The sequence below is a fragment of the Arvicanthis niloticus genome, chromosome 9 (assembly GCF_011762505.2).
Source record: "Arvicanthis niloticus isolate mArvNil1 chromosome 9, mArvNil1.pat.X, whole genome shotgun sequence".
Classification (NCBI taxonomy): domain Eukaryota; kingdom Metazoa; phylum Chordata; class Mammalia; order Rodentia; family Muridae; genus Arvicanthis; species Arvicanthis niloticus.
The window spans coordinates 46,635,270-46,657,889 of record NC_047666.1 but is presented as its reverse complement, the minus strand read 5'-3'; the positions used below and the strand labels follow the sequence as shown (position 1 = coordinate 46,657,889).

General features: G+C 41.8%; 1 protein-coding gene across 2 annotated transcripts; it reads right to left on the bottom strand.

Moving 5' to 3' along the window:
• Positions 1-4,390: 4,390 nt before the first annotated feature.
• On the bottom strand, positions 4,391-16,802 carry LOC117715168 (histone-lysine N-methyltransferase SETMAR). 2 transcript variants are annotated; one of them, XM_034511841.2, is made up of 2 exons: positions 16,598-16,802; positions 4,391-5,788 (listed from the first exon to the last, which is right to left on the bottom strand). In XM_034511841.2, exons 1-2 carry the CDS (start codon positions 16,751-16,753, stop codon positions 5,000-5,002), a joined length of 945 nt encoding a protein of 314 aa, XP_034367732.1. In that variant the 5' UTR covers positions 16,754-16,802; the 3' UTR covers positions 4,391-4,999. The 2 variants fall into 2 exon arrangements, with proteins under 2 accessions (XP_034367732.1, XP_076796320.1); XM_076940205.1 differs by lacking the exon at positions 16,598-16,802 and adding an exon at positions 8,331-8,449 and having other exon boundaries at positions 4,945-5,788.
• Positions 16,803-22,620: the final 5,818 nt, after the last annotated feature.

Sequence of the window (22,620 nt, the reverse complement as noted above, 5' to 3'; positions counted from 1 at the left end):
CCTCCTGCATCCCAGAGCAGCGTCCATCTATAGTGGCGATAATGGCTCTAGCCACAAGCATCTTATAACATTAGGTAAAGCTGTATCTTATTCTGCAAACAGAGTAACCTGGGGGGATGGCTGGAAGAGTGCTATAAGCTCTTGATCTTACAGAGGACCCAGATTCGAGTCTCAGCATCAACATTGTGGCTCACAAACGTGTGATTCCAGTACCAGGAGATCCAGTGCCTTCTTCTGACCTCTTTGGACACTATGCATACACAGTGCTGCACAGACATACATATAAGCAAAATGCTCATATACAGAAAATTAACAAATCTAAACAAAGACAAGCAGACAAACAAACCAATACCAAGCAAGTAGACATTTTTCTAGGGCCTATGGATATTAACCCTGACCTGGATGTTCAGGGTTTCCGGTTTTAGGCTCCTGCTCTTCTGTTCCCCTCTTCTTCTCTCCTTTTCTGATAGAAGCTTAGTGGAGCTATAATTTAGAAAATTCTCCCCTTTCAAAAAGCATAACAAGTTACACAACAGTTCTGACTAACTCTGGGAAATTTTATTATCCTTTCCAAGCATGTTAATGTATCTCTAGCAATCAGTAGCCCTGGTTTTGTCAGGGTTCTCTAGAGGAACATAACTTATAGAAAGAACCTATCTATTATCTATTTGTCTCTTGTCTGTCTGTCTGTCTGTCTGTCTGTCTGTTTCTCTGTCTGTCTGTCTGTCTATCATCTACCTATATATAAAGGGGACTTATTAGAATGGCTTACAGGCTGTGCTCCCTCTAGTTCAACAACAGCTGCCTACCAGTATAAGGTCCAAGAATCCAGTAGTTTAGTTCAAAAGGCTGGATGTCTTAGCTGATCTTCAGTATATGCTAGTATCCTGAAGAACTATTTCCTTAGAAGTGAATATTATAATTAAATCCATAAATAAATCAAGTGGTTTGACTAATAAACAGTCTCTCACAGGTGTGCCCAACCATTAGAGTTTAAGTAAAATATAGATGTAGTTAAGTTGATAACCAAGAATATTCATCGCAATCCCCCCACGCGGCCTGTGTCCAGCCTTTAGTAACCACTAATCTGTTACAGCTTTATTTGGGGTTTCTTGGGGTTCTACCTAGTTATATTAAGTGAGCTAAAGCTAAACTGCCTTGCAAAATACCTGTATAATTTTGTAACCCCCACTAATCATATAGGATGTTCCATTCTCTTTATATCCTTGTCAACTTTTATCACTGTTATTCTGACTTTAGCTGTCATAGTGGATCTGAAGTGCTCTCTGTGGCTTTGGTTTGTACATCTCTAACAACTAATGACCATTAGTAAATATCTTTTCATTCTCTTCCTTGCTGTGCATGTATGCACGTATATGTATATGTATATGTATATGTATATGTATATGTATATGTATATGTATATATTCATCAGAGAAATAGTTTTTCAAATTGTTTGCATTTACTTTTGTAGTAGATTTTTATGGAACAGTTTTAGATTTAGGGAAAAACTAGAGAACTGAGTTCCAGAACCCAGAGCCATCAACTCTTATCTATCATAGTACATGTATCTTACAGCCCATCTTCACATGCTGCATTTGTTACAGTTATTGAATCAACACTGAGATGTCACTCTTAAGTGAAGTCGGGTGTTGATGCTGTAGTTTTATCTGTTCTCATCTGCTCCAGGACATCACGTCACATCTGGATGTCCTCTCTCTTCTGCCTCCTCTTGACTGTGGCTGTTTCTGACTTACATTTTTTGGGTATTTTTGTAATTGAAGAAAAAAGTCTACTTTGGGTGTTTTGCCCGAGTTAAGTGTACCACATTTGTACAGTGCTGAAGGGGGCCAAAAGAGGGTACTGGATATTCTGGAACTGGAGTTCAGATGGATGCTGGAATTGAACCCAGGTCTTTTGGAAGAACGGCCTGTGCTTTTTAACTCCCGAGCCATTTCATCTGCTGTGGCTTTCCTTGTCTTTGTTGACCTTGGTAGTTCTTGAGGAGTTATGAACAGAACTTTTGTAGAATGCTTCTTTATTGCATTTATCTTGCTTTACCCTGTCATGACCAGAGTAAGGTGATAGGACTTAGGAAGATCACAGAAGTGAAGTGCTATGTTTATCATACCATGTGAATCATATAAATACATTTTTAAAATCACAGTCAAGCAGGATTTTTAAATCTTTTAAAATCTTTTAAATCTTTTAAAACACTTTTCTCTGAAAAGTATAAGTATCATACTTTTAAATTTCATTTTTACTTTTTGTGTACATGTATGTATGTTTACCACATATACCTGGGGTTGCATGTGCCAAGAAAGGCTAGAAGGGGCATCAAATCCCCTGCAACTGGAGTTCCAAATGGTTGTGGGTTGTCATGTGTATTCTGGGAACAGAACCTAGGTTCTTTGCAAGAGCAACCAGTGCTTTAATCTTTGCAGTTCCCATGGTAGCATTGGACTCTCATTGGAACCATAAGCCCAACTTCCTTTTATAAGTTGGTCCTGGTGTTTTATCAGAGCAATAGAAAGCAACAAGACAAAGGAAACACACACACACACACACACACACACACACACACACACACACACACACACACACACACACCTCAAGTTTCTTGTATTCACTTTTCCCTGTGGCTGGGTATTGATGTGTCTGAGCAGACTGCTCGTTGTGAATATCCTTCAGTCAAGATGGAGATGTTCACTAGAGATCAATAGAGTGCAGGTGAAAGGCAGCAAAGGAGAACTTAACCAGATAGTGAGCCAAAAATTTCCCCCCAAAGATTTCCTTCTTGCTCCTTATGTAGTTTAGGTCCTTTAGTAACAGTATAACAAAAAGAGCTATTTTGGAGTGAGAGATACAAGCTGACTTAGGAAAAATAGAATTCCCTTCCCTACCCCCAAGGAATCCAAGTACCTGAAAGATTGTCAGGGAGAAATAATTAGTTTAGAGGCAAATTTTGACAATGTACCCTTGTAACTAGGGACATTTTATGTACAATCTACTATCTCGCTCCCAGGAATAATTTCTGAAGCTATGAGAACACGTACTCTGATATACTCACATCACCTTTATGGAGACAATTCATATTCAGTATTTTTTTTTTTTTTTTTTTTTTTGCTCCCCTAATGGACAACTAGCACTTAGGTTTTTACACTGGAATAGGGTGTTATAAATAATAGAAATCTTTTTTAAAGCACAGAGCCTCCTTGTAGTATGGTTTATATATACTACAGAAATCGATTTCTTTTTACTAATAATATACATGACTGAATGTTGGGGATAATATTTAAAATGGCGGCACCCGATCTGGTTTGTTCTTAAGCAACTGCCATGTTCCTGACTAGACAAGGCCTGAGGCCAAGAGCAGTTGGTGTGCTCTTGTCGCTGCTCAGCTCTGACCTCAGCTCAGGCTGGCCAGAAGCACCAGCCCTTGGCACCCATGAGATGTCAGCATGGGAGATGCCTCTGCCAATCCTCCATGATGTCTTCACAAAGCTTGGCTGAGCCCAGATAATACCTGCCATCCTGCAGTACCTGGTAGAATGAAGACTCTTAATACTTAGTGGCTATCCAATTGGTACATATATTTGGTAATGCTCAATTAACAAGATGCCCACACAGTCAGCATTGTTACCCAATACCTAACCTAGATATTATAACTACCTTAGACTGCTAGAGACACGTGCACATCCTCAGGCATCTTCTCCTCCTCAACTCAGTTCCTCTCCTCTTCCTTCCTCCTTCCTCGTTCCTCCTCTTCCTCCTCGCACGTTAGCTCCTCCCCAATCGCTCCACTGCAAACAGCAGCAGTAGCAGGAAACCATCCTGCTACAACTGAATAATTGCCTTTTAAGATATTTAATTTCCACAGAATATACATAGAATGAACCTAATATTTCAAAGAGCTGTCTGCTTATTTATTCATCTTGTGGTACACATCCTGGAGCTTCTGCATACTAGGCAGGTGCTCCACTATTGAGTTATGTTCTCTAGACTGCAGTTGGCGATGTTTTTCTATTATCCTCCTTTTAACAAGGGCAGTTAGAAATGTTTGTTCCTCCACAAGTTTAAATGGAGTTATGAAACGCCCACCTGCTTCTTCTATGCTGTTGACAGGGTTATTCTTGTGTTACTAATAAATGAAGGAGTGAGGCTGTTTGAGGTTTTGAAACCTAACTTCACAAGTTCTGTGACACAGCCAAGAGAATAGCAGAACCTTTATAATAGGCTTCCTCTTTCGACCTGATTAGAAATGGAAATCACTGGTTGTGCTTCATTATTGTCGGTGACGATTAAGTTTTAGCGGGTAAACTGAACAACTTAATTCCTCCTTAATTCATGTTTGGAAACAAACAAGTAATAAATAAGACCGGGAGTCAGATTGATAGAAGACAAACAGCTTTATTGCCAGCAGAACTCGCCGAAAAGCGAGGCTGGGGTCCTGCTCAAATGTGAGGCAACAGTGGCTGGCTTAACATTGTAGGCTCCTCACCTACACGTGCAGAGGCATCAGCTCAGGACTAGCAGTATTTCCTGCAGTGGCAGCTATCTTGTTGATTTGCTCTGAATGACCCTTTGCCAGGGTCGTCCTGGCTTTGGATAGCTGTTCCAGCCAAGTATGGTTTCTGGTTTCCAAGAAGAAATACTTGGACAATGTTCAAGGATTCATCCTTTATCACTTGTATCCTGCTAGTTCCAACATATTTACTTACTCACATTTAGTACAAACACAAGTATTCTGGGAGAAAGTATATTGTTGGACATTCTACAGTCTGGGCCATATTGCTGAGCTGGATGGAGGGAACCTGGCGGAGACAGGGCTGGGCAATCCCTTTGTCTTACAGGGGTGAGAAGATGCGGACTATGAAGTAGCCTTCCCTTGAGAGTAGGCTGCTTGCAGGAGATGAACCCAGATAGAATTTAATCACTTAATGCTTGGCTCCCTCTGAATTCTGTCCACAAATGGGGCCAGCAGGTAGGACTTCCTTACCTAACTGGTGCCTGAATTTTCTAAGGGGCCATATAGTGAACTGTCATAGGGCAGGAAAGTGGTGCATGACTGGGCACCACAGTAGCAAGGCTTTCTTGGTTGTCCACAGTCTATCCTTTCTTTGCCTTTACTGCTTATTTGATTAAGGAATCTCCCTGAATAGTCATAAGAAAGTTCTTCTCCTGGCAAAATATCTTTGGCTGCAAAAAGTGCCAGCTTAGGTACCATTGAGTCAATTCGGACGGGAATCATCAACAGATTTGGTTCACAAGAATGATTGAGGAATCTCCCAATATTTCCTACGCAGGTAGGGTCGACAAATGTTTCCATGACCTGTCCATTGTAAATGTGCTCCCTGATGGCGATGATGTAATTTGGGTCATGTGTTGTTTGTAGGTGAATTCTTCTTTGCACTTCAGAGACTCCTAACACCTCCCCAGCATACTCACAGACGAACCTTCCCTTGGGTATAGATTCCAGGGTCCGAAGTCCCCAGCCTTTTTTATCCGTCTGGAACACCTGGAGAAGGAACTGTAGGCCACTCTGGACCACCCTGTTTCTGCAGCGCTCGCCGCACTGGCACAGAACATTGCATTCAAAAACCGGCTTGGCGTACTCTGCCTCCAATCCCACATCTCTAAGGCATAAATTGTCATCGTAGTTATTCTCGTGGCGAAGACAGGAGCAAGTGCCAGGGACACATGGAGTTTCGATGCAAGCACATCCAGGGAAGGTTATTTGTGTGGGGTCAATGTCTGCTCCAGGCCCAGCTACATGATCAGGAGTATACTGCAAAAATTAGAAACACTGGTTACAGTGGTATTCATGTATTTCATATGTGCAGCTTTTGGTGGGGACACTTTCAAATTCCAGCATATATGAAATATGACAAGACAAGCCTGCATGAACACAACACACTGAAACATTGCCCTAGAGGATCCTCTCCTGTGAATGTATGTGTCTGTGTATGTTACATGTGTGCAGGTACCCATGGGGATCACAAAAGGGCGTTTGATCCCCTGGAGCTGAAGTCACAGGAGGTTATGAGCCACCTGACAAGAATGCTGGAAACCAAACTCAGGTCCTCTGCAGAAACAGCAAGGTCTCTGAACCCCAGAGACCTCTCCAGTCCCCCAAATTCCCTTCCAAAATTCAAACTTTTGTGGTCTTACAGGAATAAAAATAACAATGGGAATCCTTTTCCTTATAATCAGGAACTGAAATCTTTGAAACTTGGTTTCTTTCCCTCATAGTTCTGAGTATCAGGAACTAAATTTTTATTTTTTGTTCTATAAGAACTGCATATGTGTTTATGACGGAATAGGATCTCATAAAGCTCATACTCCACCCACCTCCCATCTTCATGCCCTCTTTTTTTTTTTCCCCTTTTAAAATAGCTTACTAAGTCCATTTAGTGCTACTCTTATGTGCACGATGTGGGGCTGTCCCCTGGACCACGGGCAACCTGCCAGTAGCCACACCCCAGGGAGCGATTTCCCTTCTTTCAGCAGCTGTCATCTGACAAGAGCGCCTAAGTTAGGGGAGTCACCTCCCCATCCATGCTGGGATTTTCGCTGGTCTGATCTTGTGTAAGTCTTCCCAGGTAACCACAGCTGCTGTGAGTTCCTGAGTGCAGCAGCCTCATCATGTCCACAGGACGGCATTTCACCGAGCTCCTCCGCATCCTCCAGCTCTTCCGCTTTCCCTGCCTCCTCTCTGTGCTGTTCCCCGAGCCTTGGCACAGGTGGGAGGATTGATGAAAATGTTCCATTTAGGGCTGAGCACTCATAATCATTTATTCTCAAGCACTTTGACCAAAACTGACTGAATTTGATATCTGTATGAAGTTCAATATTTTATCCTTAGCTTTTTTTCTCTTTAGCATTATCTGATAATGTATGTATATACATACGTTTATTATGAGTAATTCTGGGTTAGAAAGTCATAAATGTTAAATCAATCACAGAAATAATTATAAGATGCAGTGTATTAAATAGGTATCAATATATAAATTATAGATGTATCTGATACATATAAAGAAATTCTGTTCTTACTAAATGACAAACGGACAATTTGGAAACATTTCTTGGTGTTTTGAATGTACCTGAATTTTCAAAACATTACATTTATAAAATATGAAGATTAAAGTCTCAAATCTAAAATCCCTCGGAGAGCCTGCTGCTGTAATTGTTTCCTTACAGCTGTTAAGAAGCATAATTTTAAACCTTGAAGCTTAAAGTGTCTCTTAGGGCTGGGGAGATGGCTCAGCTGGTAGACTCTTGCCATACAAACACAGGGATCTGGCTCTGATTCCCAGGCAGACATGTAAAAAAAAGAGTCTGGTGTGGCAGCATGCACCTGTCACTCTAGCACTGGAGATATGGAGGCAGCAGGATCTCTAGGACTCACAGGCTGGGGAAGATCCATCAGTGAGTTTCAGGTTCAATAAGAGACCCTGGCTCAAAACGGGAAGGTGGAGAGCAGGTGAGGAAGATGGTGGCGTTGTAAGACAATGTTCAGCTGCCATAAAACTTCTGTTAATCCCTCTATCTCAGCCTCTACAGTGCTTGGATTACAGAAGTGAGCCATTATGCCCAACAACCTTTCAATTTTTTAAGCTAATAATCTCGGGCATTTTGTTACAACAGCAGAAAGCTGACTAACCCAGATGAAATCAACCTGCCCATTAGGCTTAGACGTAGAAAGTGTGTAGCAGAAAGAGGCTGGGATGTTTGCCTTCACCTGGAAGCAGTCAGTTCAAAGACGGCATATGATTAGATGCAAGTCTTTTTAACTGTAAGGAACACACTTACCATCAGAAGCAACACTGACTTCTCTAGTACAAATACAAGAAAAGAAACTGCACCAGTCTCTTTCCAAACCATTCTTCTGTAGGAGGCAGTTCATAGGGACTGTTTATTCTGACCCTTAGTTAAGTGGCATGCCAGTGTGTCAACAGAGCTGGATAAGAGTGGTACTGCAAGGTACCAACTACTTGGCTTTTCATTTGGGAGTAAGGATGATACAGGATCCCAAGGAATCTTGGAATTGCCCATCTTGGTCCCTGGTTAACAGGATGTCTCCTGGCTCATCTTTAGAAAAACACTGAACAGCACGTTGTGACACTTCCTGTGGAGGCTTGGTGGAGCTGTGCGGTTAAGTGCAGAAGCCTACACTTTAAAAAGCACAGAACTGGGGGAGGATTGGCATTCCTGGTGAAAGATTAAGAAGGTGAAGAGTGGGAGTCTGGGGTGGGGGGCAGGCCAGCCTTCTGCTTAGACAGTGATTCGGGGTGGGGAGTTAAAGAGCTTCCTCTTGCATTGTGTCTTACCACTTCAGCTGAGCAGGGATGTCCTACAGGGATGAAAAAGATGCTCCTGTCCATCAAATGCACTGTCTGTCTTACTCAGAACCCACTTTTGACTTTTTAGCGATTCAGCATTGAAATGTAAATGGTTATTGGGGCATTTTACGAAGTAGCTGTAAAATGAAGATTTTATGATCTCCTTGTGAAACCTTACATGAAGAGTATTTTTAAACTGATTTGTTCCTCAAGGAGAACATCCTTTTAAAGTACAGTATTAAGTCACTGAACTATAAAATGATCTTCTCCCAACACAGATGATTCCTTTTAAAACCAAGTCTGACTTACTGTAGTTTTCTAACCAGAAGAGTATCTTTCTTTTTTCCCCCTAAAAATTAGTTGTTTACTTATATTTAGAAATTTAAAAAAAGTATTTTCAAGGCTCTTTTGATATATTTTACTCATTTTTGCTGTCCTAAAGGTTGCACCTAGGGCCTCACACATACTAGATGAGCGCTCTACTGCTGAACTATATCTGAAGTTTATAATTTACTATGAAATATTCTTTTACAAGCTTTTATAAATTTTCCTACCATGTGCCAGGAATGCACTGGGTTTGATCCTTATAAGAGAGAGAGAGAGAGAGAGAGAGAGAGAGAGAGAGAGAGAGCGAGCCAATTTGAAATCCTTTACACTCCTTTACACTTGGGTTACAAATGGCAGCAAATTCCAGATGAGCTTCAGGTATCTTTCAAAAGACAATACAGACTGCTAGGTAATTTTCCAGTTTGGCAGCAAGTGTCTCTACTCACTGAGAATTTTACTAGTCCAGAATAAATAAATATATATGTTTAAGTAGATGTAATCATTGACTAGTGATGATTATAAATTATTAACTTTTTATCTTCATATTTCTCCTCCATTATTTTACTGATTTAAAATGAACTGTCCTGAAGACTGATCTTTGAGGTACGGAGGTATTCACTGGCAGAGCTTGCCTAGCATGCAAAAGGCTCCAGGTTGAAGCTTTCCTATCACCAGAACCAAAACTGACACCCCCCAAACCTTTTAAAAACCATGCCTAATTTAATATATTGTTATGTGATCATCCATCTTTTCAGAGATTTAACTTTATAATGGAAAAGTACTTTATCTTGTCAGAGATAATTTGAGGTCATTGATCAGACATTTTATTCATATGTCTATGTTCAGAAACTGTTAAACTGTGATGCTGGGAAGTCAGTTACAAAGTGGGAGGAGCCATTTTGTCTTACTTGAAATGGATCCAGCTTGTAACACTTTCCAATGTCTACTTGTACCCTACTTCCTGATACAAAGCTGTGGACTAAATTTATCCACAAGGATTCTTAAACCCGAAGGCTGCTTGTGCCTACAGGACACCAAGGACAGACCAGGGCTTTGGTTATAGCATACCTGCTTTCAAACCAGCCCCTCCCAGAAGTCTCTCCACTCTTAACTCGGGGTTGGATGAGGGTTTCAAATGGTTCCAGAAGCTGACCCAACTAAATAGAATATCACTAACGCTTTTCAAGTGTTTGTTTTGGATTGGGAGTATAGCTCAGTTGGTAGAGTGCTAGTTTAGCATATAGGAGGCCACAGGTTCTATATCCAGTACCACATAAACCCCAGGGGAGGCACATAGGTTTGTTGTTCCCAGAATCCTACATATGGAAGCAAGGGGAATAGTCAAGGTCGTCCTTTGCCTCAGACAAAGGACATTTGCCTCAGACAAAGGGTCTCTACATTATAAGAGACCCCACCTCAAAACCAACAACCCTGAGAACAAGAACAACTAAAGAGAACCAGGAAGTATTTGGTTTGTGAACAGACACACCACCTAAGCCAGGACAAAGGAATACAAATCTGGGATTATTGATACAAAGAAGGTAGAAGGGCCCTTCCTCCATGGAGCACTCAGTATCAAGTTTACAGTTTAGACAAGACCTCCTATCTAGGCAAACACTGGAAAGGGAAGTAGATGTTTGAACAGTGTGTGATAGCTCTGAGGGGAAAGCTTTCTCCCATACATGTGTTACAGCTCTGAAGGGAAAGGTATCTTGGCATTAAGAAGCCCAAAGTCACACCACATAACAAACTTCACACAAGAGATTTATTGGGAGAGACATAAGAGAGTCTTCTGCTTGTCAAGAAGAGCAAGGAACTGAGCAGAAGGCAGGCTATATATAGTGCTTCTCGCAGGATAGAGTTCTCCAGGATGGGGACTGGTGGGATTTCAAGGCAAGTGCAGGGGTTTTGAAATCAGGGATTGGTGGGTGTTCAGGCTTGAAAATCAGTGGGTTTTTAAGCTCAGAGACTGCTGGGTTTTTGAGCTCAGAGACTGGTAAGTTTTCAAGCTCAGGGAATGGTGGGTTTTGAAACCCTGAAGTGGGCTTGGGCCTTTTAGCCTACAAACAGGGAGTGTAGTGAGGAAACATGACTAGATACCGTTAGTCTTGGTTCAGACAGGCCTATGGTAGCCACTTCTGGACGTTTCCATTATGTGAGGCAATTTTCCCCTCTCCTTTGCTTGAACCAGTTTGAGGGATATTTTATGTTATCCAGGGAGTCCTGGCTAGTAAAGGTAGGGTGAAAGCTGGAAATGGTGGTAGGAATCAGCTAGAAAATGTAGTCAGGGATGTAAACGAACAAGGAGGTTTCCAACTGAGATTAAGATACTGGAACAAACTCTGCAGCAGTTCAGGCAGAAAACCTCCCAACTGTGGCCACGAACACAGGGCCAAGCCATGGGGGCTTCTCAGTGCAGAACGTGGATTGTTCTGGAGACACATACAAAATGTGAGCCAGGCTCACATTACCACAGTGACTCTTGTCAAAGGATTTTGGTAAGTTTTAGATGAACAATTATGACAAGGAAAATACTCATATTGGGGGTGGTCTTCACAAACTCCTAGAGAGATAATGCTACTCAGGGTGTGGCACTTGCTATAAAAATATTCCCTTTCATTTACTACCAGTCTAATCAATCTATCTCACTGATGAAGGAAAATATAAGAGAATCTAAATAATTACACTTGGGGCTGGCATGTAAATTTAAGAAAAATTAAACAGGCATTGCAGTAGGTAGTGAAAAAAAATAGGTTCTGGAGCTAAACTTCCTAGCTGTAAACATCCAAACAAACCCCTGTCTATGAATTCCTTCCCTATCCTTGATGACTTAGTTGTTTTGAGAGGAGAGAATGAGAGCTGACCTTCCTTCATTTACCAACAAGGACTGCCTCACTAATGGTCATACACATATAGTGGGATTTGGGATCAGCAGAAAAACATGAAGGACAAGGAAGGAACATTTACCAGTCTGGCACTGTCATATGCAAGAGTTTTAAACGAACGCAATATGACCAGTGGGAAAGATGCCCAATAAACCACAGCCTGAGTAGAGATTCCAATTTTTTTTTAAACACAAAAACTTTAAGAGAGAAAGAATTTATAAGTAGTGATTGTGTAGGAAGCTGAAGTAGGAACAGCATACAGCACGTTGAAAGATAAACACTCTATCTTGACTTTTCTTGGTCATGATGATTTCATCCTTCTCTGAACTCAGCTAGCATGAACTGGCCTTAACATCGGGTTGTGTTAAACAGGTAGGTATCATCTTTCAGACTAATGTGTCTGAAGGAAAAGCATGAGTTCTGGGGTGTGTCATGAAGTGTCCTTCTAATCTGTAGTTATGGGCATACAGCAGATATCCGGTTTGTTCTGATTGCTTCACTGCAGCTCCTGATAACCTTCAACTGTAAGTTGGGACTGTTCTGATGAACATTCTGTATCAGAGCTCCAGACACTCAAGTGCAAGTTTGTATGGTACTAGGACTTTAAACATAGGATGAATCTTAAGGAAGTTTCCTGAATCCTAGGGATACTTAAGGAAGTACTGTGAAAACCTTCCTTGCTTCCTTTCTGCCTGCCTGCCTGCCTCCCTCCCTCCCTCCCTCCCTCCCTCCCTCCCTCCCTTCTTTCCTTCTTTCCTTCCTTTTTTTGGGTGTGTTCAAAACCCAGCTACAAGAATCCTTGGACATGGCCTCCTGTGTTGTAAGTTTTGCTTCTAGCAGCTATTAGGAGACCATGAGGCAGATAATTCTGGTCAAGGCCCAATTGAGATCTTAAAAATAACGTTTGAAGTTGATCTGTGGGACCTGACAAATGATTAGACCTCACTTGGCTCAAGAAAACCAATTAGTTTATTTTCTCCTTGGCTTTCAACCCCGAGGATGTTAGGCTATGCTGGCTTCTAATCTGAACATTTCAGTGTGCCCTTTTCTCTTTATATGGCACCCCGGAGCAAAGCAGACATAAAATTATTTTTGCCTTGAGTTTTTCATGCCTTAATGGTTGTGTGGGCCCGTGAGTCAGGGTCTGCATAAGTAAGCTAGTTTGACTTTTTATAGGATTCCTTTTATGTCTGTGGAATACAATGGGGAAAAATGAGCTGAAGGTGAGCTGGGAGTGTAGGTCAGTGATGGAGCATTTGTGTAGCGCATGTATAATTTTACATTGCACCCCTAGTATCTGTAACACACATCCTGCATCACTGGTACCATAGACACCCTGGGCAGCTTTGAGACTTGTCTTTAAGCATGTGGATTATCTTTTCTGAGAAGCAGTTTTTTCTATCAGAGATAGCTAGTCTCTCAAAATGACAGTGTTCTATAAACTCCTCCCCGTTGTGAAACTCTTGTAAATATGTCCATTTTTTTGTTTTGTTTTGTTTTTCGAGACAGGGTTTCTCTGTGTAGCCCTGGCTGTCCTGGAACTCACTCTGTAGACCAGGCTGGCCTTGAACTCAGAGATCCGCCTCTGCCTTCCAAGTGCTGGGATTAATGGCATGTGCCACCACTGCCTGGCTTTATTTATTTATTTTTTTAAAAAAAATATATCCATTTTGCCAAAGCTTGGACAGTAGAGATTCTTGGAACTCAACTCTCCATAGCAGCCTTCCTCTGCCCACCTTTTTTTTTTTTTTTTTTTGGTTTTGGTTTTGGTTTGTTTTTTTCGAGACAGGGTTTCTCTGTGTAGTCCTGGCTGTCCTGGAACTCACTCTGTAGACCAGGCTGGCCTCGAACTGAGAAATCCGCCTGTCTCTGCCTCCCAAGTGCTGGGATTAAAGGCGTGCACCACCACCGCCCGGCCCCTGCCCACCTATTATGAGCTAGCCAATCATGTCAGATTGTGAGGTTGAGCTGCCACCAATGGAGTGAGACTTAGATAATTGAACTCCTCCTGCCCGCTGTGGTGTACTTGCTCAGCTAGTGTGGGCCTTCTGCAAAAGTAAAACTGCCTGGCTGAGTTACCTTTACTTTGTTTAGTATCTCATTTTACGACACCAGGAATCTTTTCCCAACAGTTTTGCTCTCCTGACTCATGTGTGCCCTCAACGATTGGCCTAAGACTCAATCATATGGCTCTTCTTCTCTCCTCCCCCCTGTCCTTTAAAAAATAAGGACTTATTTTAATTTGGAAACCGATTAGTACGTCAAATCCCCTGAGTTTATGGACAGTAATGACTGTAAGGACTCTAAAGAAGAAACTTATATAGAACCTTTTAACTGCTTGATGCCGCAGGAGAGCGAACCCAGGAACTTGAGCATAAAGCACTTTGTCATTGAGCTACCTTCCCAGCAACTGGCTTTGGAGACAGGGTCTTGCTATGTAGGTTGGCTCTTACATTCACAATTCTCCTGTTTCCACATCCAGAGTGCTGAGATTACAGGCAAGTGTCTGGCTAATTAAGTTATTCTTGGTTATTTTTGTACATAAAATAAAGTAAGCTAATTTAAGAGATTACATTAGGCCAACTCTTTTTATAGATGGTCCTTAGAGAAGATAGCAAAGAAAAAATATAATTTAAGACTGAGATTTTCTTTAGAGTTCAACACACACACACACACACACACACACACACACACACACACACACTTACTTCATTCAGTATCACAAAGAGTTAAAATCCAGTGTGGGATCATCATACTGTCAGTGAGGGGAGGGAGCATACTTTCCTAGTCTCTGCATCCCAACTCATCACTTAGTATACTTTTAGTTCTTAATGAGTATTTATTGAGGTTACTTAAGAAAAGAGCAATCTTTTTCTTTCATGTTAGATACTTCTAGCTTAAGACAAAAGCAACCGGATGCTGTCTTCTTCAACCAAATGCTGTCTTCTTCTAGGTCTCACCTAATACACTGCTTGGTATATTATAGACACTCAACTGTTTGATGAATAAAGAAAAAACATAGGTGGTCTTAGCAGACATCCTGCAACGTTTGATCTTGGCCAACATAGAGTATTATCTACTTGTGTTATTAACAATAAACTGTCAATGCAAATGCAGACGTGTATTGTTGGCTACCAATCACACATGAGAGGGCACTGTTTCTCACATCACAATCCTGCTTTGTGTTTTGAAATCTGCTATAGAATTTATTACCCCACTTGATGCTCACAAAACCCTAGAAGGAAGGAAGAGCAGTCCTAATTTATTCTCATACTGGATGAGGGAAAGCTATACAGTTTTAAATTATTTTCACTTTGAAAACAACAAGCTCAAGGCTCTGTGGAGTAGCTAAGATGCTGGAGTCATCTTCTAAGTCCGACATCCAATGAGGCGCTCTTCTGCCAGCATCTTTGGTCTTTCCCTACTTTATAAGCAACTTAGGCCACGGTCTGGGGAGTCGAAGGTTGGAGCAGGGCTCTGAGGTAGTAGCAGTAGTGTGCATTTATTGAGTTCTTACAGAGAACTAGAAACAGTAATTCCCAAAGCAGCTGTGAAGCAAAGGACTATGACTTAAACTCTATGGTGTCCAAGGATTTGAAGAAGTTAATTTATATGAGCCCAAGACCTCTCAGCATGGAGGAGACCTCAGCTAAGTTTGACTCCAGGCTGAGATTCATAACCAGGCCTTTCTTACATGTCAGATAGCTGAGACCAGACAGGGAACTGGTTTGCTCTGATCCCTCACTAAGTTCTGAGTACAAGCCAGAGAGGGGAAAAGGATCTTTCTGAAAAGTCACACCTCTGACACATACACTTTGGGCAACCGCCATTTTATAGACAGTATAATGTAAAATCCTTGTTAAGGTTTTGTTACAGGTTCATAGAAAAATATTAAATTCTGTTCATTTAAGAACGTTCCTCTCAAGCCAACAGCATTTTTCCCCCTAGAGAGAGAAAGAACATGAACTTGGGTGGACTGCGAGGTGGGCAAGGATCTGTGAGGAGTTGGGGGAGGGAAAATGATGGCAAACATATTGTATGGGATTCTCAAAGACTAAATAATAAACAAAAAGTCAAGAAGACTGCAGTTTCATTAAACAACCTTGATGAAACCCATTGGCTCTGTCTCCTACACACACACACACACACACACACACACACACACACACACACACACACACTAGCGAGATGAAAGACAAAGGGGGAACTAGCCAGGTAGATGAAGGATTACCGGGGGAGGGAGAGGGACAAGAGAGGGTGGTGGTGGTGCATATCATCAAAACACACTCTGCATGTGTGAAAAAATGTCACTACGATACCCATTATTATGTATAATTAACATTTGCTAACGAACACTTTTAAAACGCCATAGTAAAACTAGATACCCCAAGTGCTAATACTTTAAAAATATCAGGGAAAAAAAGAAGCCTGTTGTAACAGCCAATTTGACAATTACTACCACGTGGGGGAGCTATGTGTCTATCTTTCTCGGCTTCTAAGAAAGGAGCCCTAGCGCCCCCTGGGGCAGTGAGCAGCCCTGGAATTCTGCTCTGCAGTGAAGTGTGCAATACCCACCTCCCCATCTCCCACCACCACTCCCCTTTAGACCCGCTCCTACAAGAGCGTTGGTCTCAACTACTCAAAATATGAGCAGCTCTCTGATTCCTTCTATAGAGGCTGTGGGCAGGCTTCTATCTCCGCCCCACATTGAAGGGTGCAGGCTCCGCTTGGGGGAAATTAAGAGGAGCCCTGTAGACAGTCCCTGTGGAGCTACGCATAGCTCTCTAGCCTAGTCCTGAACATTCAGCGCTGGCCCTGCCTGGGGACAGAAAGGAGATAGACAAGCCCTTTAGCACCGCCCCTAAGATCTGTGAGCCGCCTTCTAGCCCCGCCCCCATAGGAAGGGCACTGGTCCCGCCTCCGGGGAAAACAGGAGCAGCCCTTTAGCACCGCCCCTAAGGTCTGTGATCAGCCCTCTAGCTACGCCCCTCAAAGAAAAGGGCACCACCCCCAGCCCTTTCAACCAGTTAGTCCCGCCTCTACCTGGAAAGGTTTGGGCCTGGGCCCCGCCCCCAAAGGCCACAAGCTCACAGGCAAGTTCTCCAGGCCGCATGCTACATCTTGTTCTATCGGGGCCGCAGATTCCTCCTCAGATGCTGCTATCTCGAAAGAAAGCTTCTTCACAGCTTCCGCAGACATTTACGGTCTCACTTCGCCTACTAGCCTGCCCATCTTGGGACTCCGGGAGGATGCTGGGAGTTGTGGATTCCGCGGCCCCACTTCCTCATGGGAGTTGTAGTTTTCCCTCCCCACCAGTGGCAGGTGAGGGAGATAACTCCCTTAACATTGTTGGGATGGGTGCTTTCCCTCTGGATCCCACTGTTTTAAGCCAGACACATAGCTGATAATTACAGGACCACAAACGGTACAACATTTGGAGAACTTGAAATGTTTTAGCTTTCTGTTCTTGAGGAGCATGGTCGTTTACTCAGCTTTTTGAGGGTCTAGTAGATGTTTAGAAATACATCGCCTAAGCTGAGGGAGAAAATACAGTCCAGAGTATATAAAGATCTAGAACCCGTGGAGAAGTTGGATGACTGGTACCAGAATTTGTTTTGATAGGGTTCTCTCCTTCTTGTCCAACCATACAGAACAGAACAGAACAGAACAGAGCAAAATCCTGTCGTGAGTAGAGTCACTGATCACCCCAGAAGTTCTGTATCTGGTGGAATATGTTAACATTGTCAAATCTCCCCATTTTTCTTATCTTGCTGCTTCTTCCTCTTCCTCCTCCTCCTTTTCTTCTCTTTCTCCTCCTCCTCTCCCTCCTCCTGTTCCTCCTCCTTCCTCCTTCTCCTCCTCTTCCTCTTCTTTCTTCCTCTTTCTCCTCCTCCATCTTCATCTTCTCCCCATAGCCCCTCTCTCTCCTTCCTCCTCCTTCTCTTCTAATTTTCTATCCCCATTGCTTTCTGTGATAACAGGGTCCCATATGGCATTCAATCTTATTGACTGAAAGATTGGAGGCTCAAAAGGAACACTGAAATAGATTGTCCTTATAAGAGATTTATTAGAAGAGACATTGATGCTACAGACAGACAGACAGACAGACAGACAGACAGACAGACAGACAGACAGACGGGCAGGCAGGCAGGCAGGCAGGCAGGCAGGCAGGCAGGCAGACAAAGGGCCTACATGGCAGAGCAGGGATTTCTTCTTACAGGTTTCAGAGGAAGAAGGGAGTAGTTGATGAGTAGCTCATGATAGGTGCTTGCAGGTAGGCTATTCCTGAGTTATCTGTGAAAGTCACCAAATTACTCTAGTTTCTGGAACTGTTACAGTTCCATACAAACGGAGGAGCTTTACAAAATGCATGATATTAGGTTTTTCATCTTTGTGTTTTGGAGAAAAAAATTACAAATGTGTATGTGTGCATAAATATCTACTTAGGTGAGAGAGAGAGAGAGAGAGAGAGAGAGAGAGAGAGAGAGAGAGAGAGTTTAGTTAGATTTGTTTTGAGACAGGGTATATGTAACCCAGTGTGGTCTAGAACTCTCCATCCTCCTGAATATTAGGACTACCTGCATGAGCCATTGCAACTAAATATCTCAATTGGCTTTATTTTCAATTCTAGAATTAGGCAACATCTCATTCTATAAAATAGAAAATAGAATAAGCATTCTGATTTTCTGAGCATAACGTTGGTTATTTAGGAACAGAAGGGATAGAAAAGCAGAAGAAGCAGTAAACAAAAGAAGAAAACTCTCAGAGTTACTCTCTCCTTGTAAGGCATAGGCAGGAATACAGAATAGTAGGAACATAAATGATTGCTTAGCACCAGAGTAATGTTTGTGTGCTAAGATTAAAGCAGAGGAATTTTATTATCCTGGGATATTTGTCTGTTATCTGTTTAATTCTTTATTTCTGCAAAAGGTTAGATAAACAGGTTAGTTTCAGCTTGGTGACAAGTGATTGTATCTTGATTTATTTTCTGTTCTGTTGTGGTCTAGTGTAGAAATGTAGTACAAAGCAGTGTGTGTGTGTGTGTGTGTGTGTGTGTAACATGTTTGTGGCTGTACATGTGTGCATATGTGTATGTGCATGTGTGCACACATGTGCAATGTGTGAACGTTGTATGTAGAAGACCAAAGTTGATATTGAGTGTTTTCTTGATCTCCACTTTCTTTGTTGAGGCAGGGTTCTTAGCTGAACCCAGAGCTCTGTATTCCGGGCTAATCTAGCTACCTAGCTTGTGTGTGGAGGTGGGAATACCCTCCTGTGCTCCTGACATGCTGGGGATTGCAGGCAGCTGCCACACCTGCTGGTCTTTTACTTTGGTTCCTAGATTTGAACACTGGTTCTCACCCTGTGCAGCAAGTGCTTTATCCACTGACCATTCTCCCCAGCCACTTAACCTCCTGTGATGTGTATTTAACAGTGTACAGTGTACTTCTTTCATTCTCCTGGCCCCACTCTCTAAAATGTGGGTATCAGTTAGGATTCTCTATGGTTTTTTTCTCTCCCCCTTTTCAACTTTCCTGGTGTGCTGGCTGGTCTTGTGTCAACTTGACACACAAACTAGAGTTATCTGAGAGGAGGAAAATGCAGTTGAGAAAATGCCCCTATAAGATCTGGTTGTAAGACAGTTTCTTAATTAGTGATCAATGGGGGAGGACCAAGCCAGTTGTGGGTAGTGCCATCTCTAGGTTGGTAGTCCTGGGTTCTAGAAGAATGCAGGTTGAGCAAGCTATGGGAAGCAAGCCAGTAACTGGCACCTATCCATGACTTCTACATCAGCTCTGCCTCCAGGTTCCTGCCCTGTTTCAGTTCCTGACTTCCATAATGAACAAGAACAAGGAAGGGTCAGCCAAATAAACCTTTTCTTCCATAGCTTGCCTTTTAGTTATGGGATCTTGGGGCAGCAATAGAAACATTAGCTAAGCAACCAGGATCCAGAAGTTATCATTATTTTGACATAGGATCTTGGTATTTTTGCCAAGGCTGGTACTCAGTGTGTAAGTTTAATGGATCCTCCTCCTTCCGCCTTCAGGACAAGTGCATGACCTTTCACTGCCAATCTGGTTTCAGACATAAAGGACTAGGATGACAGTCTCTAGCCCTTAGTTTCTTCTCTACTTAAGTTATGAATATAGGATGCTTTTACTTTCTGACTTATAGGCTCCTCAAGCTTAAAATGAGCGAAACAGATTTACTCTTTTGCAAGCTTTGCTTTATTGGTAACCTAACAGAGCATCCAAGAAGCAAGCAGAAGAGTGTTCTTACATCCCACCCATTCCCCAGGCCTGCATAATAAGGAGTTAGTTGTGTGCAAGTCTTGGTTCTACCTTCAAAGTATTCTTCATTTTCATTGCCTCTTACTTAGTTCTAGTTTTAAGCAGCAATAAAAATAATTGGAAACCTGCCCTCAAACTGTAGCATTGACAGTAAGAACCATTGGGATCTAGAGAATAGCATAGTTTAAAACATGACTTTAATAGACCAGGGTAGAAATGAGACCCTAGAATTCTGTAATTAGGTTTTACACTGTAGTCATTGCATGGTCACTGGAATACCCATCATGGGTTTCAGGTTTTTTTTTTTTAGAGTCATCTAAGTGTTCAGGCTCACAGTACAATCATTGGCCACACTTGATACCCGGCTCCAAGTAATTTGTAGGCTAGGGGCCATAGCCACTCACAGAGATGCTACATATGCTTTATCCTATGGGGACAGGGCTTGAGGCTATCCCTTCATTAGGCCACAGAGTTGTCTGTGATTGTTTTTTATCTTCTTAGGGGATGGAGTAAGGACAAGGATTCTTGTTAATAAGATGGAGATGTCTTTTAAGACTGGAGGATAACCCCAAGTTTGAGTCTAACCTGGGCTACAACCTAAAACCCAATTATAAAACAAACAAAAACAATAGAAACAAAAAGAAGATTAAAAAAAGAGTAATATCAATTAGACAGAAAGCCATGTCTTTTAGGAATTAAAAATTTTATGTTATAATGTACGCATGTGGGTCACAAAGAAAAATACAGCAAGTAATTAAAATAACTTGAGAATTGTATTTTACAAAACCATGATGGTGTTTCTGTGCCCTTGTGGTTAGAAAGATATTAAATGTTTTCAGCAGTGTAAACCATCTTATGTATTGTCCCATCTTATCCTTTCAGTTTGGTTTAATGAAATACGTTACTTTTGTTGATAAGACAACAAAAACCATAAAGATTAATTGCAGTGAGCACATTAGCTGTAATATTTGGGATTGAATGCGAGATAGTGTGTAATAATGATATGCTATGATATAAAGGTGGAGAGGTAAAAGGAAACTATGAATTCATTTAACCCGAAGTATCATCAAAAGGCAATTCATTTCACTCATGATAAACATGAATGCATCCAGTATTAGGTGAGTTCAAGCATTAGGGTTCTGAGGATAGACTTGCTTTTTTTTTTTTTTTACAGCTTGACCTTGAAAAGCATGGTATGAACTTATGGTTACATAGTTTTATTTTTCACTTCATGTTCTAGATGGTAAACATTTTCATAATATCTCAGATGTTATGGAATACAAATAGAATTTGTTTTTCTAACGGGTCTGTCAATATTTAATGGGATCTTCTGGTCTAGGGTAAAGTGCACAGCCAGACACTTCTCCACAAAGATTTCAAAGTGAAGATGGGTGCTTATTAAAGTTTGGCCTCTTTGTGTTAATTTAGCTCCAGCCATATAAAAATCCATTAAACATGCAGGCTCATATTTATGAGTGCTTATGAAATGATTTCAACAGATGCTCTGAGGGAAGCCCTTACAGTTGAGGATTCTTGTCCAGAAAGAGTCTTAGCATGTTTTCCTGCCAGCTTCTGTTCTGGCATTTGTAAATGGCAAGGTTCATTACTGGCAGCAAGGCAATTCCCAAAGTGGTGTCTTCCCAAGAATAAGAGGCACGGGGATCTTATTAGAAAAACACGCATAGTCATGCTAGAAAAACTCACCACCTACAAAGGCACACACATTCCTGATCACATTTGGTTTGAAGTCATACACCATCCATCATACATCCCATGCTCACAAATGGAATCACTTCCTGGGCAGTCCTGTTAGTTAAGACTAACTTGACTGAAGCGTCTCTTAAGACTTCTGTTCTTATAGGAAATGTTTAGAGGAGACAGTCTGCCTCCTTTTCAGTGTCTCAGTGTGGTACTGTATTTAAGTCAGAATCACTGCTCTAAGTAGGTGGGTCTCTACTTTCTGATTTATCTATCCATTGAAGAGGACAAATGGAGATGGTTTCTCCAGATATTCTTAATCCAATGGCCTTCCTAAGTGTCAGACTGTAGTGCCCCCAAACCATGTCATCACAATGTGTATTTATGGTAAACATCTTGTTTTTAGACAGGGTCCTATGTATCCTGGGCTGGCCTTGAAGTCACTATATAGCCATGGTTGGTCTTAAACTTCTGCCCCTCTTGCCTCTACCTGCTGAGTGCTAGGTTTATAAGCATCATATACCTGTTTCATGTGGCGCTGGGTACTAAAACTCAGAGCTCATCCCCTTTTTTTTTCTTCACATTACAGGTTGTTTTATGCTAATTAAATGTTAAAATAAATGTTTAATGTTCGGCACAAGGTATGTAGTAGTTATTTTTATTATATTAATTACGTGACAGCTTTCCAGTTTTTATTGGTGACATTCAGTTTTGCATAGTATGCAGGCAGAGGCACTATGTCCGTATCTTTCAAACTATCTAGTATAGAGTCTTGGAAGATAAGCCTGTTGCCTCCCTCTGGAGCAAATCGTAGGTCTGTTTGTTGATCACCGCACTGAATATGCTGTCTCCCTGTGAGGCTTGTGTTTTCTGAATGTGGCCTACCTTTCCTATTGCATAACCATACACCGAGCAAACATCATCTGGTTCTCTGTCAACTGGGACCTGGGCAAGCAGGCACATGCTGATCCTTTGGGTATTGTAGTTATGAATAATGTAATTTTTCTCTGAACCAGGAATCTTATACCTTTTGTAAAAAAAAAAAATCCTGTGTGTGTACTCTATGTACATTGCTTC

Bases quoted from the DNA above. Each gene is read 5' to 3' on its own strand.
- LOC117715168 (XM_034511841.2), bottom strand. From the start codon at position 16,753: ATGTCTGCGGAAGCTGTGAAGAAGCTTTCTTTCGAGATAGCAGCATCT. The intron at 5,789-16,597 runs GTAGAGGCGGGA...TAATTTTTGCAG, and splicing joins CCAGGCCCAAACCTTTCCAG to TATACTCCTGATCATGTAGC.